Genomic DNA, 12,797 nt, shown 5'->3' on the forward strand with positions numbered 1-12,797 from the left:
GGAAAATTTTTCGCTGTTGATAATTATTCATATTTTCTTTTTTCCATTTTGACATACGGAATTAGATGTGATCACATTTGATAAAAAATTGTTAATTAAAATACATGTGATCAATTGTGCTGTAATCGTTGATAATCGTTGATAACGAGAAATTTTCCAATAATTTAAAGCTGCTAAATTCTAAAATAAGTATAGAAATGTAATCGAGGTTAAAAATAGTACCAACCAAAATTTTAAAACTTCCTAGAACTCTAAAAAAAGTGAAAAATCTGTATACTTTAAAAAATCAATAAATTGCTAAGCATGATTAGATAAAAGGGAACATTAATTAATTATAAATAAAATTCCAAGAATTGCAATTTTGAAAATTTTTTAAACTATGTCTGAGATTACAAATGCAAGAATTTTATTTCTTAAAAATAGACGAAGTAACAGAAGAATACAATCGATAAAAAGTAGCACAAACCGAAATTTAAATTTTACAATTTCTAAAGATTTATCATAAATTTTTTTTTTCGTTATCTACGTTTAGGATTTATCTATAATATTATTGTTTATTTCTACCAACATAGATTAACTTTAATCTCAGTTTAATTTACTGTTTATATTATTTTAATTCTTAGGTCTAATTCATAATCCGTTCTTATCCATCTACAATCTTAAGATATTTTTTATAATTAGTTACAGCTATTAGCATTTTAAGACATTACTTAAGCAATCTTAAGAACGGAATTATAAATACCGGTAAATGGAAAAAAATAAAAAGTGAGTTAAATTAAAGTTAACCTTGGTAAAAATAAACGTACTATTATACTAATGCAATACAAAATTATGATGATTAAATATTATTTAAATACGATATATTATATCACAACAAGAGAGATGATATATATGACATCACCTTAAAAGGAAAGAGAAGGATATATTCGAAGACGGTTCTTTATCACTGCAGCTAATTTCACGCTATAGATCAGACGCTCCATGTGTGTGATGTGTTTTTGTTCTTGAAATAAATATTATTTTCTTATTTAAAACGAGACAAGGCTATAAGTCAAGTTTTAAAAGGAATGGCTGAAGGCACATAATTAAGGGAGACGATTCTCACCACGCACGACAGATTTTTCGAAGTCTGCTTTGGAGGACCTGGTGACATTCGTTGGAGAGCGCGGGTTGGCGCGCCTGCAAGTGAACACGGGAGGTCAGTGCACGTCACGTAGTTATTACTCGAAGCCGAGGAATCCCTTCGGAGACTTCGGTTATTCGTGGTGGCCGTTGTGTCGTAAGTGGGATACGCAACAGCGAATTGCTCTGTCAAAGACTTCCGAGCGGGCCGGGGACATTTGGTGCGCGGTCAGGCTCGGTCTGCTCACGTTGGTTCACGCTCGACAAGACTACGGCCACGTCGGGCGAACGCACGCGCGCGCGCGGAGGAACAGCGGGAATCGCGATAGAGAAAGAGAGAGAGAGAAAGAGAGAACGAAATCGCGGACGCCGTGCGTGAAACAACCCGGGTGTGCAAACTGCGAAGCAGCCGAGTTCCACCGCGAGGAAACGAATCAGCAAGCGAACGAGAGAAAGGGAGAGTGAGAGAAAGAGAGAGAGAGAGAGAGAAAGAAGCGAGAAAGAGAGAGAGAGAGAGAAAGAAGCAGACGAGTCACTGGATGCAATCGCGCTCGCGGTCGTCCCAGCCGGTGCACCCTTTGATTCGACCGCCTAGTCTATCCTAAGATACCTAGCTCGTCCCCCTCCGATACGATCGCCGCCGTCACCGCCGCCGCCGTCGTTCGACGCCCGCCGCCGACGACGACGACGACGAAGACACGCGAGGCAGCCGCGCGAGTCGCAGGTTATGTCAAGCGGATTGGCAGGCGCTGTCTCAAACCAGGTCAGTGTGTTGTGTTGACGCGATACGCGATACGCGCCGCGCCGCACCGCGCGCTGTGCCGTACCGCGCCGCGCTGTGCTGTGCCGTGCCGTGCCGTGTCGTGTCGCGCCGTTGCTGTTGCCGTTGCCGCTCTATCGCGGCAGGACAACTGACACATACCTCCCTTCCTCGTTGCCTCCCCCCCTGCTACCGTTACGCTGCCGAGGGTTGGCACTTCTCTAAATTTTGTATGTTTTTTCATGCAACGGTATGCAGCGGATGAAAGGACAAACCGGCAACCAAGGTGAGTAACCCACGCCAGAAACTCGTAGCCCGACGATCTTTCTCCTCGCTGTTACTTACTCGTCATCACTCGTCACTAGAGTTCTCGTAGAGGAAGCGCGCGAGTTGAATTGAGAACAGCGAAGAGCAAACTCTTTTATTGGAGGATAATACTACGTTAATCATTCGGATGCTCGGAGAAATGTAGTTGTGTATACATTGAACGTGTGAGGTTTGTGATATAGCTGAAGAATAGATCTTGTTGCCTGCGTAATGAAGAAATTGACCTGGCAGAATGTTCTCCAGAATGAAATTAAAAGATTTTCTCGTGCGCTATATAATATGAATCTCTCAATCTCTAGAATACAACAATGTTGATCCTTTTTTTATTATTATATTTCAAATCTTTCAACTTATATAACTAACTATCGAGTTATACATATTGGATGTACTTGTTTCTTGTTAATTTATTATCTGTATGATGTAACTTCAATGTAAGGTAACAATAAAGAAACTATAAATCATAGTACTGTTCTAGTATCTACAATACGAGTTTATATTTACTTCAGAAACCGTCTTGAAATTAATAATATTAACAATCTATTTGAGGAATAAGCAATATTTTGGCTGCTGTCTTATCACGTGTGCCTAATTGCTACATATACATTTGAACATTGAGTAAATGCAGTTCTGTTTCGGACAGTGAGCAATGGTCCTAAGGAACACCAGCAGCAACAGCAAACGGAGCATGCCGCTGGCGAGGACACTGGTTTCGACTCGTGGCGGGGCGGCAACAATGCTCAGCATCACTCGAGTTATCCGATCGGCACCGGCGATCCGTACAGCCCGTACTACGCCGGTACCTCGTTCCCTTATCAGACCTTCGGCGCCGGCGATGGCACCTGGTCGAATGGTACCGATCCAGTCACCTTTCTGTCCGGTTATGGTGGTCAAATAAGCCACGATGCATACAGTATGGATGGCATGTTCTCGGCGTCGGCAGCCGGCGGTGGTTTCAGCGCGTTCGGCCAGCCGCCGTTCAACTACTTCCATGGCAACGGCGACTTCAATACATGGGGTACACCAAGGAGGACCAAGTATGAGGATTACTATCAACCGCCGCGCGGCAACGAGAGCTATGTTAATCCGGCGGCGAGCGGTACCGGCGAGATCAAGACCATCGAGCAGGGCGTGCAGGGTCTGTCAATCGGCGGCAGTGGTGGCGGTGAGTTGCCACGGCAAGATCAGCAACATCCGCAACAGGCTACGGCGCAACAGATTAAGCCTGAGCCGAAGGAACCGAGAAAGATAACGTGGGCGAGTGTGGCGAGCCAGCCGGCGAAACCGGTGCCGCCACTCTCGTCCTCGCAAGGAATGAAAAAAAAGGCGGGCATGCCGCCACCGCCTATCGTGCCGGGTAAGCACAATATGGACATCGGGACGTGGGGCGAGGGCAAGTCTTCCGCACCGCCGCCGCCTACGGCGCTCCCGCCGCCGCAGGTGCAACCGCCGATTCCGCCGCCACCGCCGCCTGTCCAGAGGCAGCAACGACCACAGCAGCCCCCACAGCCATGTTGGAACAGACAGCCATCCGCAACGGCAACCCCACCGATCCCGCAACCACAATCACAGACGCAAATCCATATGCCGCCGCAATCGCAGCAGCATCAACAATCGCATCAACACCATCATCAGCAACAACAACATCAGCAAGTGCAGCAACAGCAGCATCAACAGCAGCAGCAGCAACAACAGCAGCAGCAACAACAACAACAACAACAGCAACAACAACTTGCCCAGTCACATCCAGTTCTCGATGAACTGAAAGTAAAGAACGATTACAATCCCGTGGAGTTTGATCAAGCCGCGCCTGGCGCGAGGTTTTTCGTGATCAAATCTTACTCGGAAGACGACATCCATCGGTCCATCAAGTATGAAATTTGGTGCAGCACGGAGCATGGTAACAAACGGCTGGACCAGGCTTACCGGGAGGCGAGTCGCGAAGGTGCGCCCCTTTATTTGTTTTTCTCTGTAAATGGATCCGGTCATTTCTGCGGCATGGCGCAGATGGTCTCTCCTGTTGACTATCAGAGCAACAGTAGTGTCTGGTCTCAGGATAAGTGGAAGGGTCAGTTTCGCGTCCGTTGGATATACGTGAAGGATGTTCCTAATGTGCAACTGCGACACATTAAGCTTGAGAACAATGAGAATAAACCGGTGACCAACTCGCGAGACGCACAAGAGGTCCCGCATGCGAAAGGTGTCACAGTATTGCGTATCCTGCATACTTATCGTCATTCTACGAGCATCTTCGATGACTTCGGACATTACGAGCGCCGGCAAGCCGAAGAAGATCAGCGTAAAGCCCCAAACAATCCTATACAACATCATCATTCTTCCTCTAATCATAGAAATAGAGGACATGTCTCAGATATGTCCAGAGACCACCATCAGCATGGTCATCAGCCTCATCTGCATCAGCGCAAGGTAGATAGATTCTATTGAATTTTCTTCGATCTGCACTATGAAATCTTCAAACAGAATTCGCTTACGATCATTTAATGATTATTATATATTATTTTGTTGCAGGAGCGTGGTGGTCGTAGTGGTAGAGGAGGTTCGCGCCAGTAGCGCTTAATATTGGAGAGACGTAATGCTGTTAACGAGAGTAATCGATGTAAAGGAAGCACGCTACGACTAATAATCACGTCCTACAATTTATCTTTGCTTTCCCGGATCCACGATGGGCTTCTTCTGATTTCCTGTGATCGAACATTTGTTGTTGACCTCGGCCGTGTTCTTTCGTTAAAATGATTAATCCGATAATCAGATAACACTAGCATCGCGTCGACATCATCGTAAAATAATATATAACCGCAACTTTTGAGGAAAAGGACGAGAAGAGAAAGAGAAAGAGAAACTCCTTAGCAGAAGGATAATGCACTACTTCGAAGGATATTTGATTAACTCCCTGACGATTATAAAGTATATATAGTGTGGTGTTGCGTGCTATTCATCGAAAGGTGTTTCTTAAACGTACAAATCATAAAACAGGACAGAAGACAGGAATAAAGAGGAAAAGGGGAGAAGAGGGGGAGAGGGAAAGAAAGAAAACGCGGTATAGAAGAAAAAAATAAAAAACTGTAATATGTGGACTAATCCTTGTAAAATGCTTAAACTTTTGTTGAAAATGAAAAAATCTATACAAGAACATTATATTATAAACAAGTGTCATTTGGATTGGTTATGTATCGTTTTAAATACCAATGAACATTCAATCTGGTGCCTGCAGCTCGACAGAAGGGTCGAATTCCCCCTTAATTGTTAATAAGGTGCAGGGGCTTGTTACAACGTCCTCAGTTGTATTTATAACCATCATGCTTCACAAAATGAATTATACAGAAAATTATTGGCGTTTATTTTAGCGCGTATTCTATATCTGTATTGCGAATATATCATCTATTATTATATTATTCATGGACTACAGAGAAATGAGTTGAAAATAATATAACGAAAAGTGAAATAATATTACAATTAATCTACTGTAATGTACACGATTACGACGATCATTATTATTGTACCATTTGATGACATTTCATGAGATATGATTCTTATTGTTAAACGCATCTCTGTTCTCTGTTTTTTCATTAGATAATAACATTCTTTGCAATGATGGCAACGTTATATTGTGAGTAGTACTAAATAATGTAAACGAATTCATATTCCTTGATCAATATGTGGAAACAGACTCTAAGTATTATAATGGTACTAAATAGATGTTCTTTTTTATAATTAATTTTTTGTCTTAAATCGATTTTTTTATATTCAAAATCAATTTTTAAATTTACAAAATTTATATTTAATTAAAAATAAAGCCCAATTTTAAATAAATGTTTTATTTGATTTCATATTAACTCAAAAACTTGATAATTCGACGTTTTGCTTTCGATTAAAGAGAAATTTGAATTTGTTTCAAGGAAACAATTTTTGTCAACATTATTCAGTATTACTCTGTATATAAGGCAGTGCTATTTTTATAAAGAACGAAAAGAATTGTTTGTAAAATTTATTAGCGAACCTCATAGGTTGAAGCATCGGTATTGAAAACGCCGATAAATCCATTTATGCATTAATTAATTAATTAAGCCGTTGTCAATTCTTTATAACCAGTCATATCAAATTCTTCGTTCATGCATTTGCCTGTACTAATATTATCCTCGATGTTTTTCGCGGCTACATTAGTCGCGAAAAGTTTTTGTTCATCTCCCAGCATTTGTATCTTTTTAGCTTCAGCGTCCACGTCGTCCTGTAGCATACCCTGATGTAGAAAATAATTGCGCAGATTCTCCAGGACTTTCTGGCAAAATTTGTCGCGATTTGCATCAATATAGCGATACACGAATAGATCAGTGCCAGTAATGATAAAGCGATGATTAAACACGTTGATACGCGCGCCAATGAAAAGATCCTGCGGCGTATAGTACTCCGGATTATCGCTTTCTGTGCACGACTTCGGAATCAAACTGGATCTTAGGAAGCAGCCCTCACGTCGACCAGAATTTGGCTTCTCGATTTCAATGATTTTAATGGTACCATCACTTAGGTTATACTCCAACATGAAATCACGGCCCTCATCCTCTGGGTGTATCGCATCCATTTGAGCGGAATAGCGCAGCTTCTTCGGGAAGTTTGTCAGCTGACGAATGACATTCTTCTTGGGTGGCTTTGATATAAACGACAAACAGCTAGCGTACGTATCCTCGGGACTGCCGAACATTATGTGCGGTGGTATCTCGTACTTCGGTGCTGGCCTTTCCACTTTTGTGGGGATCGGAATCGCGTCCGGTTGCGGTGTACCTAGCATGTCGGAATAATATTTGCGCGTGAAAGCATCGCAGTCATACAGTAGGAAGCATCGTCCGATTAGGGGGATCGTTTCGCCTACCTAAAAACAAAATAATAACAAAATAATTCATTTGCTTTTATTTACTCTAGAGAAACATGTAAATATATATTTTACTGAATTTATTTATTTGATTGTGCTGCGTCTTGAAATCGTCGATATTAAAATTTTTAATTTTATCAATTTACAAATTTAATTTTGAAATTTAGCATTATTTTGAAATGTAAAAGAGAAGCTCGTTTTGTTGATCTATGGATTTTTGCTTGGATTACCTTTCAGATAATTTTTAAGATTGCATTTTATAATCAAACATGAAATAGGTGGATTTTATAATCTAATTACAGTCTTATTTATTTCATATTATTTATTTAAAATACAATATTGCATCTACAACAAAATATATGAGGCTAAAATAAGCCGAAATGGCCTTACTCTAAAATCTCGCGGTGTATAGTATTCTACGATTTCGGGATCTCTATATTCCATGTAGATACTCGGATGCCAAGACAAATTCTGCCAGTTCTTAGGCACACGCATTCGCTTCAGCAACATCGCCACAGGATCCTTGCCATCATTGGGTTTATGAATCTCTCGGATCGCCACAGTGTCATCCATTAGGAAATACATCACCCGATAACGATCTTCATTCCATGTTGCATCAAAAGACAGCACCATACCATCATATTCGAGAAAGCGTCGCCTGGAATCGTCGCTCACCATTCGTGTGATCCTTGTTGATGTCTTGCACATGGCATCGCGCCTTTCAGTGTAAGGATCCGCAGGAAGATTTTCCTTTTCACCGACATCAATACCTTGACTCGTCAGGAACTCTCTGGTGAACGGGTCACAATCGACGATGTGATAAACCACGCCATAGATACCTAGAAGAAATATGTTTCATTTAATTAAAGATCATTAATTTGTACGTTCGATCTAATAAAATATAAATATACACATATGAATGTGTGTATTTATATTTTAATAGTTATAAGGATTTAACGTTTGGTATTTTAATAGTAATATTACATTTTGAACATGTATATGCGTACACATACGCATAAAGTGCTTTGGAATTTCTTTGGATTTGAAAGAAATTCTGAGGCTTCATTTGATGATTAAAAACATATTTCAAAGAAAAAAAGCCTATTATTAAAAAATGCATAAGGATATCGGATGTGTATATAATATATGTATGTAGAATAGAATAGAATATTTATTCGCTCAGTGTATTTACATGCCAAGAAGGGGACTTGGTTTACAATTCTCGTTTAACTCATTCATTCATTCATACCTTTCACACATTCTTATTTGCTAATTCTTCCTATTTCTTATCCTTATAGTCAACTATACACTACTTGTACGTGCGTGCGTGCGTGCGTGCGTGCGTGCGTGCGTGTGTAAAATTTCAAAATTATATATATTTTTAATTCTTACTTTATTTACAATATATTTTCATTTTATGCATAATTTTTATTATAATGCTTCCATTATTTCATAGAAATTCTAAAAACAATTTTAAGCCAAAACATGATATATAAAGAAGTATAAAGATACATAAAGAGATACAAAGAATCATTCATACAGGCATATGAAAAGATATAAAAAAGCACGGATACAGAAAAATAGCTATAAATAGTAAAAACATAGTTGAGAATATAGTTGAAGTATCTCTTCGTTTTTTAAGCTTGTTTCTTCATATGTATCCATATGAACTTCATATTCATATTGGATTATTCCGAATTGCTCTCGTGGCACTAGAATCAATTCTTCCGTTCCGATATTATTTACGGTACAATCAGATTCGTCACTCAACATTAAATAACTGAATTTTTCTTTGGCCGTCAATCTGAAATTTTTTAAAGATGTACAAAAATCATTCATGTTTCTATAAATTCTTTGAAATAGATAGTTACAAATAAAGATATATATCTTGGTGAAAATTTTTTTCATCATTTTCATACGAATTGTAACATTTTTCAGAAATACTCAGAAATATTCGGAAAGTTTACATCTTCTCTCAGATTTTTTCGTACTAATGAATTCTGAAATATTCTAGAATTTCTCATGCCATAATTTTTAAAAAGTATTTTAAAATTTTTTAGAAGTTTTATAACATTTCATCAGAAATTATACAAAAATTTTTAAAAATCTTACAATATCTCATAATTAACATGATAAATTCTGAGAAAAGATGGAGATTTCCGAGAAATGTTCCAATTCGTATAAAAAATGTAAGAAAATCATAAAATATAGAGAAATTCTGAAAAATTATATATAAAAATTCTAAAATTTATATAAAAAATTCTGAAAAAAATTTTCACCAAGGTAATTATCTCGAAAATATTATTTCGAGATGAAACTTCAAGAATCTCATATCAAAATGCATCAATGCTAAAAAACAAATCATTGAAATGGCTCACCTTACAAATTTATTTGCTGATAACTCCTTCATTTGTTCCATAATCACAATCGTAAATAATTAATAGAAAAGCAGTCAAAAAGAGTTTCAAAAAAAAAATATAATAATATAAATTTCACATGTAGAAGAAAGTTGAACGTCGCACGTGAAGATCTCATGCGAGAAATCACGCTATACAGGTACGGTCAACACGTGGCTGCAAACGCTTTGAAACAAACGCTTTTTTAACTGATCAGTTTGTAAAATTCTTTCTTTTAATTGATCCATCAAATGCTTCAAAGTATTTGTAGCGAGATTTTGAATCCAGCAACAGATTCGTCTGTTAAGACGAAGAAAATTTCAGAAAACTTCTAGAGGAGGAAAATCTCTGTCCATTCGTCAACTTATAGCTGTCGAGTACCTGGAGGGGGGAAAGGTAGTTTTAATGTGAGAAATAACAATGGAATTGACGTCGATTCCACTGTTATTTCTCACACTGGGAAGACCTAGTTGTATCAATGTTACTTTGATTTTAAGCAAGACTTAAAGCACTTAAAACTTTTAACAAACGCAAATGAAATAGCATTGGGCTAAGTATTCGGATATGAAATCGATTCCGATTCGAGAACTCAAAATCGTATTATTCGGGTAACCTGGATACCCGAATTATTCGGATCCGTGGATTTGAATTTGAATTCAGATTTAAATCCATATTCAGAAAGAAAGAAAACATCGATTTAATGAATTTTAACGTAAGTTACTTTTTAAATAAAAATTGAATTTTGATTCACATATATAATTGAAGAAAAATAAAATTGAAAAATATAAATATAGATTTACACAGAATTATATAAGCATTTAAAATCCAACTAGACCATTTAAGGCATTTCTATATAGATTGTGTTTCTCATATATACATCTAATGAGATTTAATACTGTTTATAAATATAAATGTTTAAAATAGGCTCACAATCTTAAAATAGTAATAACAAAGATGTACAAGGCAATAAGAGAAATATTTGTATTTCACTTTTACACTCAGATTAAAATAAGTGTATAATATAATAACTTTAATATACATTCAGTCTGCACTAATGCATCCAACTGAATTCGCTATAAGTTTGCTACGAATCCGGAACCGAATCTGGGAACCGGATCTGGGTTCGACTTTTATTATTCGAATCTCAGATTCAGATATCTTAGAAAATTCGAATCTCCGGATAATCCGAATTTGAAGCATCACATTTATTCGGATAAACGGATATCCGGATAGCATTAAATCCTAATCGATCTTGAAGCTCACTCTACACTGCTGTAATTGGAGAGTTTACATAGTTCAGTACCGGAGTATTGAACGGAAAAGGGAAATCTGGATATTGACAAGAGAGTTAATCATCAATAACGTACAAATATCAATCCCGACGTTGAAATCCTTCCAGATGAACAGATCTCCCTTTATATTCTTCGGAATCTTGTCGCGTTTCACCAGCGTACCCTGCTGAAAACCAGCGTTCTTCACCACGGGCTCTATCACACAGAGTGTATCATCTTCTAAGTAATAGATGATGTCTACATGACGAACGCGGTAATGTTCGTCCGGGGAGTTGAAGACTCCTTGGCGGAAGAAAGCTTTAAAGCAAAGACACTTCTGTGCGAACACCGCGTAATGCGGCACAAATTGCCGGTATACATAGCAAGACACCGGACCATAAATCGACGATATATCATATCTGTTAATAACAATAAAAATTAAAGCCAGATAATTATTTTAATCGCGATTAAATAATATTAATATACACATGATATATTTAATGCATAACACACTTGCTTTACGCTATTTTCCATAAAATGATAATAATTTACACCATATTACATTAATATTAACTATTTTTATTATCCCTTAATAAATTGGAAAACCAATGATTGTAATAATAGATTTTATATATGAAATTTGACAAATTAAATTCAGAATTACAAAATAGTTACCTTAATTATCTTTAATAATTTTTGAATACTCTTTTAATAATCATTTTAATTAAGTTGTATACACATATTATATTGTATAGTTTTATAGAACAAATATAATTGGTATAAATACGATATGTAGTTTTTGAATAAGTTCGCAGTTACTCACTCCACAGGATCTAAACCTTCAGCATATCGAATGGATGCTGCGTCGGTTAATCTCCTTCCGATGCCGTAATTGGTATCGCGTACCATAGGGAAGCCATTTAAAACATCGAGTTTGTGCGGCAATTTGTAATCCTCGACCTTATAAAATGATGGAGTTCAATATGTCCTGATTAGTTCTCAAAGCACTAATTTGGAAAACTACTCCCTCGCGCAGAAATATGAAATCAATTATAGCCGATACAATTCTTCCAATTACATAATTCTCTTGATGACGTGAAAATAGAGAGAAAGATCAAATATAATTATTCGGATACTTACGGTAATGTCTCGAAAAGTAAATCCCGGTAAAAAGGGTAAATTTGCCATAACAATGATGAAATATTACATCGAAACTAAGAATGACTCTTTGACTGGAACGTTGACATGTCGATCTACTTGTAAGTTGTAGGCTGATTTTAAGAGGTTCTGTTTAAACGTGTCTCTATAACAACGCGATTGCCTATCGATTTAATTAATCTTGATGAAAAGAATTCTGTCTCTCTCTCTCTCTCTCTTTCTCTCTCTATCATATTTTTAAAAAATTTGATATTTTAAATGTATAAAGATTTCCGAAAAAATATCTTAATTTTTTCAGATTTTATGAATTTTCTTCGGAAATTATAGAACAAGAAATTATATAGCAATAGAAAATAAGACATATCATATTGATACAATATACAAAATCACACAATTAAAAGCAAAAAAAAAATACAAATTGAAGATTACTTATTAATTCACTCACGTTAAATAAATTAACTAAATAATAAAACAAACAAGCAAACTTAAAAACAATAGAAGAACTAAATCATATAAGAATAGCGTACGTATAGCAATAATATTAAAAACGAAAAAATAGTACCTGTCCTTCGTACTGCACTAAAGTGTACTAAAACTATCTTTCACCAAATTTCAAATATTAATGTATTTATAATATATTTATTTTTTATATTTTAAATACAACGAGTATTATAACTATAACTAGTTCAGTCACAGGATAGATTCATAAATTTAAAAAAATATAAAATTAAAACAAAGATAAGATATAAATGATAATATAGTATCTAAGAAAAGAAACACAAGTACATTTTTAAATAAAATAGGATTAAAAAATTAAGAGACATACAATTAAAAAGAATTATAATAAAAATGTTTACCGAGGCTGTATTACTGTAGTCGAT

The 12,797-nt window shown here is 36.7% G+C and overlaps 2 protein-coding genes and 1 long non-coding RNA gene across 3 annotated transcripts; 1 reads left to right on the forward strand and 2 right to left on the reverse strand.

Moving 5' to 3' along the window:
* Positions 1 to 384: 384 nt before the first annotated feature.
* Positions 385 to 1,246, reverse strand: LOC147910284 (uncharacterized). Its single transcript, XR_015544370.1, has 2 exons — positions 1,106 to 1,246; positions 385 to 1,003 (listed from the first exon to the last, which is right to left on the reverse strand). It is a non-coding gene; the product is annotated as an uncharacterized LOC147910284 (long non-coding RNA).
* On the forward strand, positions 1,116 to 5,772 carry Ythdf (YTH domain-containing family protein). Its single transcript, XM_011063373.2, has 4 exons — positions 1,116 to 1,885; positions 2,141 to 2,168; positions 2,850 to 4,633; positions 4,736 to 5,772. The coding sequence occupies exons 1-4, from the start codon at positions 1,850 to 1,852 to the stop codon at positions 4,775 to 4,777; spliced, it is 1,890 nt and encodes a 629-aa protein (XP_011061675.1). The 5' UTR covers positions 1,116 to 1,849; the 3' UTR covers positions 4,778 to 5,772.
* A 427-nt stretch (positions 5,773 to 6,199) lies between these two features.
* On the reverse strand, positions 6,200 to 12,087 carry LOC105150343 (EF-hand domain-containing protein 1; the record flags this gene model as incomplete). Its single annotated transcript, XM_087404424.1, is given in 5 exon segments — positions 6,200 to 7,091; positions 7,482 to 7,930; positions 10,855 to 11,177; positions 11,582 to 11,718; positions 11,899 to 12,087. Coding segments are annotated over 5 exon segments (1,902 nt in total), but the record flags the coding sequence as incomplete, so codon positions are not given.
* Between the last annotated feature and the right edge of the window lie 710 nt (positions 12,088 to 12,797).

This window comes from Acromyrmex echinatior, chromosome 3 (genome assembly GCF_024713525.1).
Source record: "Acromyrmex echinatior isolate Ae372 chromosome 3, ASM2471352v2, whole genome shotgun sequence".
NCBI classification, from domain to species: domain Eukaryota; kingdom Metazoa; phylum Arthropoda; class Insecta; order Hymenoptera; family Formicidae; genus Acromyrmex; species Acromyrmex echinatior.